The 16,951-nt window shown below is 44.4% G+C and overlaps 1 protein-coding gene across 1 annotated transcript in view; it reads right to left on the bottom strand.

Moving 5' to 3' along the window:
- PTPRJ (protein tyrosine phosphatase receptor type J) overlaps nucleotides 1-16,951 on the bottom strand; it is a 98,453-nt gene that overhangs the window by 33,592 nt on the left and 47,910 nt on the right. The window contains exons 24-26 of the mRNA XM_038765224.1: nucleotides 14,844-14,862; nucleotides 11,015-11,248; nucleotides 5,703-5,960 (exon numbers count right to left, since the gene is read on the bottom strand). Of these exons, the coding sequence (XP_038621152.1) occupies nucleotides 5,703-5,960; nucleotides 11,015-11,248; nucleotides 14,844-14,862 (511 nt within the window). The remainder of the gene's footprint in view (nucleotides 1-5,702; nucleotides 5,961-11,014; nucleotides 11,249-14,843; nucleotides 14,863-16,951) is intronic.

The raw sequence follows: 16,951 nt of genomic DNA, 5'->3' as shown, positions 1-16,951 counted from the left end.
CGGAGCCGGGAATGGACCTCTGACCCCCAGGCCTGTGCTTTAACCACTAGACCATGCTGCTTCTGTTTTTGTGCGTCGGGCAGTAGTTCCAAAATAACTCTGAATGGGAATTTTCAAAAGATTTTCAATGTTTTGAAGCCCCAAAAGTCAGGAAGGGCTGCCTCTGAGAGCGGGGAGCCTAGAGGTCAGGGTGGGCCCCAGCCATGCTCCCACCAAAGCTGGCTAGTACATAGAAGTATGGAGAGTATGGATAGTATGATAATAAAAGTATGGGTAGTACTAGTATGGATAGTATTAGAGGGGCAGTGTGGCTCAGTGGAAAGGGCATGGGCTTGGGAGTCAGAGGTCATGGGTTCTAATCCCGCCTCTACCACTTGTCAGCTGGGTGACTTTGGGCAAGTCACTTAATTTCTCTGTGCCTCAGTTCCTTCATCTGTTAAATGGGGATTAAGAATGTGAGTGCCACGTGGGACAACCTTGATTACCCTGTATCTCCCCCAGTGCTTAGAACAGTGCTTGGCACATAGTAAGCACTTAGCAAATACCAACATTATTATTATTATTATTATTATTATTATTATTATTAGTGTGGATAGTAAGGGTAGGGATAGTAAGGATATTGCTAGGGAAGCAGCATGTGGTTATAACACAGGCCTGGAGTCAGAAGGGCCTGGGTTCTAATCCCTGCTCTGCCACTTGCCAGCTCTGTGACCTTGGGCAAGTCACTCCACTTCTCATTGCCTAATCTGCAAAACAGGGATTAAGACTGTGAGCCCCATGTGACAAGCACTGTATCCAACCTGATTAGCTTGTATCTACCCAGAGTTTAGAACAGTGCTTGACACACAGCACTTAATACCATTATTACAATTATCATAGTAATAGTAGGAATAGTATTGACCATCCACTGTGAGGTCATCTTATACGTCTACACCCGTTAGGAGAACACTGATTATAATAAGTAACCTTTGTAGGCTGTTCTTCCCCTGTAGACTATAAATTCTTTGTGGCCAGGGATATCATCTACCAACTCTGTGTATGCATTCATTCATTCAATCGTATTTACTGAGCGCTTACTGTGTGCAGAGCACTGTACTAAACGCTTGGGAAATACAAGTTGGCAACACATAGAGACGGTCCCTACCCAACAGCGGGCTCACAGTCTAGAAGGGGGAGACTGACAACAAAACAAAACATACTAACAAAATAAAATAAATAGAATAAATATGTACAAGTAAAATAGAGTAATAAATATGTACAAACACATATATACACATATATACAGGTACTGTGGGGAGGGGAAGGAGGTAAGGCGGGGAGATGGGGAGGGGGAGGAAGGAGGGGGCTCAGTCTGGGAAGGCCTCCTGGAGGAGGTGAGCTCTCAGTAGGGCTTTGAAGGGAGGAAGAGAGCTAGCTTGGCGGATGTGCAGAGGGAGGGCATTCCAGGCCAGGGGGAGGACGTGGGCGGGCCGGGGGTCAATGGCGGGACAGGCGAGAACGAGGCACAGTGAGGAGGTTAGCAGCAGAGGAGCAGAGGGTGCGGGCTGGGCTGGAGAAGGAAAGAAGGGAGGTGAGGTAGGAGGGGGCGAGGTGATGGACAGCCTTGAAGCCAAGAGTGAGGAGTTTTTGCCTGATGCGTAGGTTGATTGGTAGCCTTTGGAGAGCCATTGGTAGCTTAGTCATCGTGGAACACAGGAAGTCAGCCATCGTGCCCTCCACAAGGCTAGGTGTGGCCTGCAGCAAATCTCTTTTCAGTAGCACTGAAGCCAATATAGTCCCAGCTTCTTCAACATTACAAAAATAACTTCTAACCCTCCAACAGAATTCTGATGGCTCCATCAGTTGGGTGCATTTCAGCATCTTCTTTATAGGTTTTGAAAGAGTCACTTGCTGCAAACGTGCTGTAAATTTTGTTGCTGTAAACTATGTACTTTCCCAAACACTTAGTATGGGACTCTGCACACCGCGACTGCTCCAAAAATATCCCTGATTGGCAGTTTGATTCTCAAAAAGCGCGGGCTAGGACTCAAAAACTAGCCCCCAAAAGACGGTGGTGGAACGGGTATTGAAACAGTACTGGGGGAAGCAGCGTTTCAAACTTCTCAATCTATCAATCATATTTATTGCATGTTTTTACTGCGTGCAGAGCACTGTACTAAGCAAGTGGGAGAGTACAAACAGGGCAGAATTAGTAGGCAAGTTCTCCATCCACAATGAGCCAACAGTCATAAGTATGCTTCTGGAGTTTACAGCAAGTGACCCTTTCAAAACCTATAAAGAAGATGCCGAAATACACCCAACGGACGGAACCATCAAAATTCTCTTGGAGGGTTAGAAGTTATTTTTTTAATGTTGAAGATAATGGGACTATATTGGCTTCAGAGCGACTGAAAATCCCCATTTTACAGGTGAGGTAACTGAGGCACAGAGAAGTTAAGTGACTTGCCCAAGGTCACATAGCAGACAAGTGGCAAAGCTGGGATTAGAACCCGTGACCTCTGACTCCCAAGCTTGGGCTCTTTCCACTATGCCACACTAATAATAATAATGGTGGCATTTATTAAGCACTTACTATGTGCAAAGCACTGTTCTAAGCGCTGGGGGAGATACAAGGTAATCAGGTTGTCCCATGGGGGGCTCACAGTCCTGGTCCCCATTTTACAGGTGAGGTAACTGAGGCCCAGAGAAGTGAAGTGACTTGCCCAAAGTCACATAGCTGACAACTGGCAGAGCCGGGGTTTGAACCCGTGACCTCTGACTCCAAAGCCCGGGCTCTTTCCACTGAGCCACGCTGCTTCTCTAGAAAGCCAAGTCCGTCCATATCCACACAGGTCCCAAACAGAAGGTTCGGAGTTGGGTATCCTCTAATTGTGGTATTTATTGAGCGCTTTCGGTGTGCAGAGCACTGCACTGTCTGGAGCCGGTTGGACTTGTTTTTGTATTGCTGAGTGTAAGGACTGCAGGGATCTTCCCATTGTCTGGCCTCATGGGAGACCATTTCTGAGTAGTGTGGCTCAGTGGAAAAGCGTGCGGGCTTTGGAGTCGGTGGTCATGGGTTCAAATCCTGTCTCGGCCATTAGCAGCTGTGTGACTTTGGGCAAGTCACTTAACTTCTCTGTGCCTCAGTTACCTCCTCTGTAAAACGGGGATTAAGACTGTGAGCCCCCCGTGGGACAAGCTGATTACCTTGTATCTCCCCCAGCACTTAGAACAGTGCTTTGCACATAGTAAGCGCTTAATAAATGCCACCATTATTATTATTGGTGTGGCACAGTGGAAAGAACCTGAGCTTGGGAGTCAGAGGTCACAGGTTCTAATCCCGGCTCTGCCACTTGTCTGCTGTGTGACCTTGGGCAAGTCACTTAACTTCTCTGTGCCTCAGTTACCTCACCTGTAAAATAGGGATTAAGACTGTGAGCCCCATGTGGGACAACCTGGTTACCCTGTATCTACTCCAGCGCTTAGAACAGTGCTTGGCACGTAGTAAGCGCTTAACAAATACAATTATTATAGAGAAGCACCATAGCTCAGTGGGAAGAGCACGGGCTTTGGAGTCAGAGGTCATGGGTTCAAATCCCAGCTCCAAGTCAGAGGTCATGGGTTCAAATCCAGCTCTGCCACTTAGCTGTGTGACTTTGGGCAAGTCACTTCACTTCTCTGTGCCTCAGTTACCTCATCTGTAAAATGGGGATTAAGACTGTGAGCCCCACATGGGACAACCTAATCACCTTGTAACCTCCCCAACGCTTAGAACAGTGCTTTACACATACTAAGCGCTTAATAAATGCCATTATTATCATTATTATTAAGCCTTCCAGCCCTTCAAATCCCCCAGGGGGGCTCTCTAACCTTCCAGGGTTCAGTGTGGCCTGGTGGAAAGAGCACAGGCTTGGGAGTCAGAAGGACTTGGGTTCTAATCCAGGCTCCACCACTTGTCTGCTGTGTGACCTTGGGCACGTCACTTCATTCTCTGGGCCTCAGGTCTGGGCTACTGTTCTGAGTCTAACAGTGTGTGGCACATAAGCAGCGCTTAACAAATTCCGAAGTCGTTATTAATGATTAATAAAAACCACTGTTGATGATGCTAATGACGACAAAAGGGAGATTTAATAATACTAAGAAGAAGATTTGTTTGGCAACTCTACTTCTTGGAACCACCGAGGAAGAGCAGGACACATTCTTGAATCACCCAGACATTAAAGAGTAGTAATAACCTAAATTTTAGCTCCCCTGTAAATTGAGAGCTGGTTGTAAGGGACGAAAACAGATGGCCATTCAATTAGTCATTCGCATTAATTGAGCACTTACCGTTTGCAGAGCACTGTACTAAGCGCTTGGGAGAGTACAATGTAACAATAGATAGATTCCCTTCCCACAATGAGCTTACATTCTAGAGGGGTACCAAGTTAATCCAAATTTCATTTAATCGTATTTACTGAGTGCTTACTGCATGCTAAGCACTGTACTAAGCACTTAAGCATTGAAGTAACTTTCCAAAGGAAGCGGTTTCTGTATAATTATTTAGAATGCTAAGGACTTTGTTATTACTGGATCAAGGAACAGGAAGCAAAGGGCTTACTTTAATGTTTAATCATTAGCTTTTTCTGTGTTTGGCATCCCCGCCCTGGGATTGTATGTTCTGAATCAGTTGGGGATGTCTTTAATTTATATGCTTGTTTTATTCTATCAAGTAGAGAGTGCTATGCCCAAAGTACAAATCAATCAATCAATGGTATTTATTGAGCGCTTATTGTGCTAAAAGTTTGGAGTTCCCTAGTGCTTGGGAGAGTAGACTACAGGAGAATTAGCAGACACATTCCCTGCCCATAATGAGCTGACAGTCTAGAAACTCAACAAACGAACTCAACAAACATTAGGAATAAACATTAGGAATAGGAAGTACAGAATGACAAAGTGATAGAAGCATGCGCGTTAATGGAAGTTGACAAACATAAAGGTATTTACAATTAGAAGTCAAAAATATGTCAAGTGGAGCTGCATCCAGGAGTGCACATTTAATTTTAAAGTGTGTTTTTAATTTGCTCCAAATTCCAATACACTCAAATTTCTCAAGAGGATAGTCTTCCCCATTCATTTCAGAAAAGTATTAACTTCAGGGGTGTATGCAAAAAGCAGAAGAAAAGTTATTTGGATTCTTAAAACGTTCAACATTAAGCATGTGAACTAAGGTAGTTTCAAGTTAATGATGTTAAGATATTATTCAAGCAAATCAAAATGTAGTTTTATGATTTTTTTCCTACTCAAGGATTATCTTATTTAGTATTTTGCACTCCTTCTGCTTTTAATAGCTTTGATTTTTTCATCTCCTGATGTATAATCCACTTGACACGAATTGTCAAGTCAGTTCACCAGTAAACCCAAATCACACTGGGCTATAAATATCCTATTTAAAGAGTCAAAAAATAATACGAAACATAAAACCCAACTATCCAAATTTTCCTAAATTAAGAATAATCTGAATGCTCTAAAACCTTAACTGTTGAAAGAAACAATGCACTACTCTTCAGTGATCAGCCTGGATATTTAAATATTCAGTGGAACCATCATAGCTTTCCCGAGTCCTACTTAATAAAATAATCACTTTTAAATAACTGCCTGCAGAGACAAAGCAGCATAAAATCAATATGTGAATTCAAACAGGGTTGTTTTTCCCCGCTACTGAGAAGGAAAGGCCAACTTACTTGTGGTGACATTTATGGCTACCGGGCTTCCTTTTATCCCATCATTTGTTTCTGGAATGATTCTGAATGTATAAAAGGTCCCAGGTTTCAGATCTGTGATTGTGGCACTGAAAGTCTGGTTGCCCACAAAACGGACAGTTTCTAGATCCATCACTACGTATTTATACGTAGACGCACCCGTGTCGTCGTTTTTCCAGCTGAACGACACGTCCGTTGCCCCCACGTGTGTGACTTCAATCCCAAACACACGACTAGGCTCTAAGGAAAACAAAGAAGAGTGTGGCAAAATGATTAGGAATTTGTAACTGCCTAAAATGTTATTTTTACGTGCCCTATTTTGAACGCCACCCAGAAAGGGGAGAAGAGGACACAGCTCCCGGCCAAGGAAGGGGATGGGTGAGGAGATGCAGAGTCTACAGGTCGCTGCCAAGTGGGCGGAAAGCCAGTGCTTGGCACCAGCGGCAGGTGGGTGGCAAATTTGGCTCATGGCAGGGAGCAGGAGACCAGCAACAGGACTGGACATCCAGGCCTGCTTGTGGCAAGGACAGGGGAAGTAGACTGAAAGCTGGGTGGGTGGGGAGAGGGGAAGAAATCAATCAATCAATCAATCAATCGTATTTATTGAGTGCTTACTATGTGCAGAGCACTGTACTAAGCGCTTGGGAAGTACAAATTGGCATCACATAGAGACAGTCCCTACCCAACAGTGGGCTCACAGTCTAAAAGGGGGAGACAGAGAACAGAACCAAACATACCAACAAAATAAAATAAATGAAGAATAAAATAAAATAAATAAAATAAAATAAAAGAAATGAAGCCCGGGGCAGCCAGGTATATAAAATAAGGCAGGACCCTGCTACGGGAGGGGCTGAAAGGAAAGGGGAACAAGACCAGGGCAAAACAAAAACCTGGAAATGAATCAAAACATCATTCATTGTTCTCAAGAGATTCACAGGATTTCTGACTCATAGGGGACAGAACAAAAACTCATATTAGTGAGTATCACTTTCCCTGAGGGAAACGTTGTGTCCTCTAGAAGATGAAAAGAAAGAGCTGAAAGGAATCGATGTTACGGAAGCTCATTATATTTCATTTCTACTGATGCTCAAGTGGAAAAACTTCATGGAAAAATGAAATGAAACTACTTTATTCTTCCTATTTCTAGCAGTTATGAAAATATCTCTAGATACCAATCCTGTCACTTGCTTTTTTCCCCAGCTGGTCAAGACTGCAATATTGCTGGTTTCTTTTTGATTTCGGTCTCAGTTCTGGTTCACTTTCTGAGGAAGAATGAAAAACTTTCCAAGATAAACATTAGTGACTCCAGGCACTAGGACCCAGATTCTAATGCCACCTCTGCTGTCTGTCGGCTGTTTGATCATGGACACTTAACTTCTCAGTGACTCAGTTTCCTCATCTGTAAAACGGGGATTAAATACTTCTCCCTCCTACTTAGACTGTAAATCTGATGAGGGACAGAGGCTATCCAACTTAATTATCTTGTACCTTTCCCAGTGCTTAGTACAATGCTTGGCAGATAGCAAGTGCTTAACAGATACCATAACAAAAAATAATAATACCCCTACTATTATTAATACTATTTCTCTTATTAAACAAGGAACTCCATTTGTCCCTTTCATTCATTAGCATTTTCTAAGTACCCACAGATTGCATTCATCCATTCAATCGTATTTATTGAGCGCTTACTGTGTGCAGAGCACTGTACTAAGCACTTGGGAAGTACAAGTCGGCAACATATAGAGACGGTCCCTACCCAACATTTCAGGCTCCTGTATCAATCACTGTTGGGAAGGATTACCCAATAAAAGACACGATCTATGATGTGCGTATAGCTATAATTCTATTTTATTCTGACAGTTTTGACACCTGTCTACACATTTTGTTTTGTTCTCAGTCTCCCCCTTCTAGACTGTGAGCCTGTTGTTGGGAAGGGACCGTCTCTATAGGTTGCCAACTTGTACTTTCCAAGTGCTTAGTACTGTGCTCTGCACACAGTAAGCGCTCAATAAATATGATTGATTGAATGAATGAATGAATGAATGAATGAAACAGCGTGGTCTAGTGGGAAAAGCATGGGCCTGGGAGTAAAGAACCTGGGTTCTAATCTCCACTCTACCACTTGTCTGCTGTGTGACTTTGGACATGTCATTTCACTTCTCTGTCCTCAGATACCTCACCTGTAAAATGGGGATTAAATCCTACTCCCTCCTACTTAGACTGTGAGCTATAAGTGGGATAAGGACTATGTCCAACCTGAGTAACTTGTATCTACCCTAACGCTTACAACAGAGTTGGGCACATAATAAGGACTGAACAAGCATAATAATAACAAAACAGCCATTCAAACAGTGATTAAATATTCTTGTGCCTGGATCATTCAACTCTCACTGCTGACAATACCCAAAAGGAATGTCAACATGGGCAGAACACACACCCTTCCTTCTTCCCAATTCCATCTGGGTGTATTCATCTCCAGGTGAATAATAATGATGATAATAATAATGATGGTATTTGTTAAGCACTTACTATGTGCCAAGCACTGTTCTAAGCACTGGGATAGATAAAAGGTTATCAGAGTGTCCCACGTTGGGCTCACAGTCTTAATCCCCATTTTACAGATGAGGTGGCTGAGGCAGAGAGAAGTTAAGTGACTTGCCCAAAGTCACACAGCTGACAAGTAGCAGAGCCGGGATTAGAACCCAGGACCTCTGACTCCCAAGCCTGTGCTCCTTTCCACTAAGCCACGCTGCTTCTCAATATGGCAAATGTCAAGAAAAGAATTGGGGATTTCATTTTTTCAATAATAATAATAATAATGATGATGGTATTTGTTAAGCACTTACTATGTGCCAAGCACTGTTCTAAGCACTGGGATAGATAAAAGGTTATCAGATTGTCCCACGTTGGGCTCACAGTCTTCAGATGAGGTAGCTGAGGCAGAGAGAAGTTAAGTGACTTGCCCAAAGTCACACAGCTGACAAGTAGCAGAGCCGGGATTAGAACCCAGGACCTCTGACTCCCAAGCCCGTGCTCCTTCCACCAAGCCACGCTGCTTCTCAATATGGCAAATGTCAAGAAAAAAATTGGGGATTTCATTTTTTCAATAATAATAATAATAATGATGATGGTATTTGTTAAGCACTTACTATGTGCCAAGCACTGTTCTAAGCACTGGGATAGATAAAAGGTTATCAGATTGTCCCACGTTGGGCTCACAGTCTTCAGATGAGGTAGCTGAGGCAGAGAGAAGTTAAGTGACTTGCCCAAAGTCACACAGCTGACAAGTAGCAGAGCCGGGATTAGAACCCAGGACCTCTGATTCCCAAGCCTGTGCTCCTTTCCACTAAGCCACGCTGCTTCTCAATATGGCAAATGTCAAGAAAAGAATTGGGGATTTCATTTTTTCAATAATAATAATAATAGCAATGATGGTATTTGTTAAGCACTTACTATGTGCCAAGCACTGTTCTAAGCCCCGGGGGGCTACAAGGTGATCAGGTTGTACCACATGGGGCTCACAGTCTTAATCCCCACTTTACAGATGAGGTAACTGAGGCACAGAGAAGTGACTTGCCCAAAGTCACACAGCTGACAAGTGGTGGAGCCAGAATTCAAACCCACGTCCTCTGATTCTCAAGACCGTGCTCTTTCCACTGAACCACACTGCTCGCCTCAGCGGTTCAAGGACGGTGAAACTGAGGATGGCTCCGACCAGACCGCGGGTAGCTTGTCTTTTGACAAAGAGGCTCTCGGGTGGTGTCTGATGGCATCTGCTCCCCTTCCTGGGCTGTACTCAGGGTTCTCCCCATCTCCACCCCTCTCTTTACTAAGAGCAGACCGATTCACTGAAGCACACAGACTTATAAAGAGCAAAGTACACACGATCCACCTCCCACTTTGTTCATTCATTCAATCGTATTTATTGAGCGCTTACTGTGTGCAGAGCACTGGACTAAGCGTTTGGGAAGTACAAGTTGGCAACACATAGAGACGGTCCCTACCCAACAGGGGGCTCACAGTCTAGAAGGGGGAGACAGAGAACAAGACAAAACATATTAACAAAATGAAATAAATAGAATATGTACAAGTAAAATAGAGTAATAAATACATGCAAAAGATCACCATGGCTTAATTATGAAGTAGGATTTGTGCCCTGCCAAGCACAAAATGAGAGTCAAAGGTCACAGTGGAGAAGCAGTGGGGCCTAGTGGAAATACCAGATACCTGAGAGTCAGAGGACTTTGTTGAAGGCCGGGGAATGAACAGCAGTTATTCAAGCTACGCTCCGCTATCTGAATGAAACTGGAAGTTGGCAAGCGGCATCGGGTATTACGACCCGAGTTTCCCTCTGTGGTATTTGTTAAGCGCTTACTATGGGCCAGCAAATGTAATAGTAATAACAATAATGGCCTTTATTAAGCGCTTACTATGTGCAAAGCACTGTTCTAAGCGCTGGGGAGGTTACAAGGTGATCTGGTTCTAGACTTCTAGACTGTGAGCCCGCTGTTGGGTAGGGGCCGTCTCTACATGTTGCTAACTTGTACTTCCCAAGCGCTTAGTACAGTGCTCTGCACACAGTAAGCACTCAATAAATACGACTGAATGAATCTGGTTGTCCCACGGGGGGCTCACAGTCTTAATCCCTATTTTATAGATGAGGTAACTGAGGCACAGAGAAGTTAAGTGACTTGCCCACAGTCACACAGCTGACAATTGGCGGAGCCGGGATTTGAACCCATGACCTCTGACTCCAAAGACCGTGATCTTTCTACTGAGCCATGTACTGAGCACTGGGACAATTACAAGACCATGACACAGGCCCTCTCCCACAAGGGCTCACCAACTAAGTGGAAGAACCCAACTCTTGCATTATAGAAGAAATGATCCTACACTTTAATAAGTGTGTAAAAGTCAGCTGTGACGGGTGGGAGACAGAGTTTTAGGACTGTAGGAGTTGAAATGACCCCCAAAAGCCTGGTGGGAAGGGGTGCTCCTGTGCTCTGTACACCCCTCAGAAAATACAATTGGGTCATTTTCTGAATTTCTATTAATTGAATGAACTACAATTTGCTTCTGCTCTGCCTGCCAAGAACATTATATGCCCTGTTTAACATTCAACACAGTAATGAAATGTGCATGCACAGATGCAAGGCATCCTAAGATGAACTTTGGACTCGACAGCCAGGCTATGGACTCTCATTAATAATGATGATCGTGCGTCATTTTGTAAATCTGAAAATGTCACATAGATTTTCTAAATATAACAATCCAAAAGCCCCAGCCTCACTTACTTGTTGAATACTTCTGCCAGCAGGTATCGGTGCCGTTCTGAAACTGGATCAGATACACTGCTCCAGGTCTAAGGCCCGAAATTGTAATATTCTGGACTTCACTCTCTAGCCAATTCCGGAACTGCTCTCCGTTTAGGTCTGTTACATTGGTCACCGAAAAGTTCACTGGCAAATCACCAATATGAATTTCCGTAGTTGTTGACGTTAATGCCACTGGACTGCACTCTGGAGAGTCTAGAAAGGAAAGAAATGTAAAGCCAAAATTCAGCAACGAGCTCTCGTGTTAACAACTGCCCCATCACATAATCAAAACATTGATCATTTGTATTTACTCAGCGCTTACTGTGTGAAAGTCACTGTACCATGGACTTGAGAGAGTACTATATAAAAGAGTTGGTGGACTCATTCCCGGGTCAATAGGAGTTTACATAGTCCCTATTTTAAAATCTGCAAGAGTACTCCTTCCACACTTACAACTCTTGCATTTGGCTTCACTGACTCCGTCCTTCCATGGTTCTTTTACCTCTCTGGCTGTTCACACTCAGTCTGCTTTGCTGGCTCCTCCTCCCCCTCCCATCCCCTAAGTGCCGAGGCTTCTCAAGGGTCAGTTTTTTGGTCCCCTTCTATTTTCCATCTACACTCACTCCCTTGGTGAACTCATTCGTTTCCACGGCTCCAACTATCATCTCTACGCGGATGATACCCAAATCTATATCTCTTCCCCTGCTCTCTCTCTCTCTCCCTCCAGACTTGCATCTCCTCCTGCCTTCAAGACATCTCTACTTGGATGTCCTCCCACCACCTAAAATTCAACATGTCCAAGACAGAGCTCCTTATCTTCCCTTCCAAACCCTGTTCTCTCCCTGACTTTCCCATCACTACCACCCTTCCCGCTCACAAGCCTGCAACCTTGGTGTCATCCTTGACTCCGCTCTTTCTTCACCCCACATATCCAATCTGTCACCAAAACCTGCCGGTCTCACCTTCACAACATCGCAAAGATCCGCCCTTTCCTCTCCATCCAAATCAGTACCACATTAGTACAATCAATCATCCTATCCCCACTGGATTACTGCATCAGCATCCTTTCTGCTCTCCCAACCTCCTGTCTCTCCCCACTTCAGTCTATACTTCACTCTGCTGTCCGGATTATCTTTCTACAGAAACATTCTGGACATGTCACCCCACTCCTCAAAAATCTCCAGTAGCGGCCTATCAACCTCCGTATCAGAGCTTCAAAGCTCTCCATCACCTTGCCCCTTCTTACCTCACCTCCCTTCTTCTACATCCCAGCCCGTACACTCTGCTCCTCTGTTGCTAACCTTCTCACTGTGTCCCATTCTCACCTGTCCCACCGCCGACCCCTGGCCCATGTCCTACCTCTGGCCTGGAATGCCCTCCCTCCTCAAATCCACCAATCACACTTTCCCCCTCTAAAGCCCTACTGAAGGCTCACTCCTCCAAGAAGCCTTCCCAGACTAAGCCCCCCTTTTCCTCAGCTCCCCCTCCCATCCCCATCGTCCCAACTCACTCCCTTTGCTTTACCCCACACTGCAGCACTTGTGCATGTACGTACATATCTGTAATTCTATTTATATTGATGCCTGTTTACTTGTTTTGATGTCTGTCTCCCCCCTTCTACACTGTAAGCCCACTTCGCGCAGGGATTGTCTCTATTGCTGAATTGTACTCTCCAAGACCTTAGTACTGTGCTCTGCACACAGTAAGCGCTCAATAAATATGACCGAACAAACGAATGAATGAACAATTCTGAATTATAAAGGAAAAATGCATTGAGAAGAACAGTACCGATATTTTTATGAAAAAGCATTTTTCTCACTGGGAGGGCTTGTGAATATGCAAAATGAAAAGCCTCAAAGGAAGTAATTTGATGATATATTGGGTAGGGTTGGGTCTCTATATGTTGCCAACTTGTACTTCCCAAGCACTTAGTATAGTGCTCTGCACACAGTAAGCGCTCAGTAAATACGACTGAGTGAATGAATGAGTGAATATTAGTTCATACTAGGAAAACATCTGTTATTAGGCTTTCCAATTGTACTTTGGGACAAAACGGTGCAGTTTATTATGGGCCGGGAACATGTCTGCTAATTCTATTATATTGTACTCTCCCAAGCGTTTCATACAGTGCTCTGCACATACTAAGTGCTCACAGTCCATTCATTCAATCGCATTTATTGAGCGCTTACTGTGTGCAGAGCACTGTACTGAGCGCCTGGGAAGGACAACTTGGCAACAGATAGAGATGGTCCCTACCCAACAGTGGGCTCACAGTCCATTCATTCAATCGTATTTCTTGGGCGCTTACAGTGTGCAGAGCACTGGACTTCAGTAGGGCTTCAAAGCCCTACTGAGAGCTCACCTCCTCCAGGAGGCCTTCCCAGACTGAGCCCCCCCACCCCTCCCCATCCCCACCGCCTTACCTCCTTCCCCTCCCCACAGCACCTGTATATATGTATATGTTTGTACGTATTTATTACGCTATTTATTTTATTTGTACATATTTATTTTATTTTGTTGATGTGTTTTGTTGTGTTGTCTGTCTCCCCCTTCTAGACTGTGAGCCCGCTGTTGGGTAGGGACCGTCTCTATATGTTGCCGACTTGTACTTCCCAAGCGCTTAGTCCAGTGCTCTGCACACAGTAAGCGCTCAATAAATATGATTGAATGAATGAATGAACAGGGACCGTCTCTATATGTTGCCAACTTGTACTTCCCAAGCGCTTAGTCCAGTGCTCTGCACACAGTAAGCGCTCAATCACTACGATTGAATGAATGTATGAATGAATAGGGACCGTCTCTCTATGTTGCCAACTTGGACTTCCCAAGCGCTTAGTCCAGTGCTCTGCACACAGTAAGCACTCAATAAATATGAATGAATGAATGAATAGGGACCGTCTCTATATGTTGCCAACTTGTACTTCCCAAGTGCTTAGTCCAGTGCTCTGCACACAGTAAGCGCTCAATCACTACTACAATGAATGTATGAATGAATAGGGACCGTCTCTCTATGCTGCCGACTTGGACTTCCCAAGCGCTTAGTCCAGTGCTCTGCACACAGTAAGCGCTCAATCACTACGACTGAATGAATGTACGAATGAATAAGGACCGTCTCCCTATGTTGCCAACTTGGACTTCCCAAGCGCTTAGTCCAGTGCTCTGCACACAGTAAGCGCTCAATCACTACGACTGAATGAATGTACGAATGAATAGGGACCGTCTCCCTATGTTGCCAACTTGGACTTCCCAAGCGCTTAGTCCAGTGCTCCGCACACAGTAAGCGCTCAATCACTACGACTGAATGAATGTACGAATGAATAGGGACCGTCTCTCTATGTTGCCAACTTGGACTTCCCAAGCACTTAGCCCAGTGCTCTGCACACAGTAAGCGCTCAATAAATACGATTGAATGAGTGAATGAATAGTCTATTTATTTATGTATATTTATTCTATTTATTTTATTTGGTTAATATGTTCCGTCTTGTTGTCTGTCTCCACCTTCTAAACTGTGAAGCCGCTGTTGGGTCGGGACCGTCTCTATCTGTTGCCGACTTGGACTTCCCAAGCGCTTGGCACACAGTAAGCGCTCAATAAATACGACTGAATGAATGAATGAATGAATGAATAAATAAATAAATAAATAAATAAATAAATAAATAAATAAATGCTATTGATTGATATTAATTGAAACACCCACAGAAATTCTCAGATCCGGCGGTTTTCCTTAGGAAGTGTGTTTCCCCGCATCTACCACTAGAGGGCAGTAGGAAATCAGATTTATGAAAACGTAAAATGCAAGAATACTTACAGGCACCTGCACATCTCATCTGTAACAGAAAAAGAAAAGGGAAGTCAGCAAACTCAGCAAACTACGGAATATGCAAACCATAAATAAAGCAGTCAAGAAATCCAGAACTCTATTAAGTAATAGGAGCTAAAGAGCTCGGCGCTGCCACTAGGTTAGCCAGCTTCGAGGGAGGGCCATCCCCAATCTGAACGCTGGCTCACTAAATTATTTGGGAGCCAACCGATTTTCTGCTGTCCTTTTCCCATGACAAAACACTGGGGGAAGAGGAGAAAGAGAATCACCTATCTGCTGCTGAAGCATACCCCTACTGTATCCTGTATCCTCAAAAATCTCCAGTGTCTACCAATCAATCTGCGCATCAGGAAGAAACTCCTCACCCTGGGCTTCAAGGCTGTCCATCACCTCGTCCCCTCCTACCTCACCTCCCTTCTCTCCTTCTACAGCCCACCCTGCACCCTCCGCTCCTCCGCTCCCTTCAAGGCCCTACTGTGAGCTCACCTCCTCCAGGAGGCCTTCCCAGACTGTGCCCCTTCCTTCCTCTCCCCCTCGTCCCCCTCTCCATCCATCTTACCTCCTTCCCTTCCCCACAGCACCTGTATATATGTATATATGTTTGTACATATTTATTACTCTATTTATTTATTTAACTTGTACATATTTATTCGATTTTATTTTGTTAGTATGCTTGGTTTTGTTCTCCGTCTTCCCCTTTTAGACTGTGAGCTCACTGTTGGATAGGGACTGTCTCTATATGTCGCCAACTTGTACTTCCCAAGCGCTTAGTACAGTGCTCTGCACACAGTAAGCGCTCAATAAATACGATTGGTTGATTGATTGATTGATAGAGAAGCAGCGTGGCTCAGTGGAAAGAGCCCGGGCTTTGGAGTCAGAGGTCATGGGTTCAAATCCCTGCTCCACCAATTGTCAGCTGTGATACTGTGGGCAAGTCACTTAACTTCTCTGTGCCTCAATTACCTCATCTGTAAAATGGGGATTAAGACTATGAGCCCCCTGTGGGACAACCTGATCACCTTGTAACCTCCCCAGCGCTTAGAACAGTGCAATGCATATAGTAAGTGCTTAATAAATGCCATCATTATTATTATTATTATTATTATTATTATTATTATACAACACAGAGTTTTATTTGTTTTCTATGGTACTTGTTAAGCACTTATTATGTGCGAAGCACTACTCTGGGATTCAGAAGAACCTGGGTTCTAATCCTGCTCTGCCACTTGTCTGCTGTATGACCTTGGGTAAGTCACGTAACTTTTCTGTGACCCAGTTGCCTCATCTTTAGAATGGGGATTAAAACTGTAAGCTCCACATAGGCATGGACCTGATAAAGCCTGCATTTATCACAGGGCTTAGTATAGTGCTTGGCACAAAGTTACAAGTCAATCAGGTTGGACACAGTCCCTATCCCCCAAGGGGCTCACACTTTTAATCCCCATTTTACAGGGGAGGTAAACTGAGGCTCAGAGAAGTGAAGTGATTTGCCCAAGGGTGCACAGCAGACACATAGTGGAGTCAGGATTAGAACCCATGTCCTTCTGACTTCCAAGCCCATGCTCTATCCATTAAACCACATTGACTGACCAGCACAATTTAACATGCACCAGCTGGAAGATTCCAGTTTGAAGGGACATGACCTCTTCACGGATTCCAGTTCAAAGGGACACGACCTCTTCACGCTAACTACCCACCTCCAAGCGATGAATAACAGAAAAATAGAATATGGGTGAAGTCCATTTGGTCAGAGAGTGTACAGGGTTCAACAGGCTCTGAAAGCTCTCATTTTCTCATCAGCAGATGGCAGAAGTCATTATTTAAAAGAGGAAAACCTTGCTAAAAGGACTGCAATAATTACACCTCAGTGAGACAGATTTCATATGGAAGGGGGTTAAAACAGCCCTATCGCTGCCTGGTGCTCACAACTAAAGGGGAGGGAGAGAAGAGCAGCAGCACAGGTCTGAGATTCAGAAGGACCTGGGTTCTAATCCTGGCTCTGCCACTTGTCTGCTGTGTGACCTTGGGTAAGTCAAATAACTTTTCTGTGACCCAGTTGCCTCATCTGTAAAACGGGGATTAAAACTGTAAGCTCC

This window comes from Tachyglossus aculeatus, chromosome 22, assembly GCF_015852505.1.
Source record: "Tachyglossus aculeatus isolate mTacAcu1 chromosome 22, mTacAcu1.pri, whole genome shotgun sequence".
Lineage (NCBI taxonomy): Eukaryota > Metazoa > Chordata > Mammalia > Monotremata > Tachyglossidae > Tachyglossus > Tachyglossus aculeatus.
Note: the sequence above shows the minus strand (reverse complement) of the source record. Positions and strands in the feature narration are given on the sequence as shown.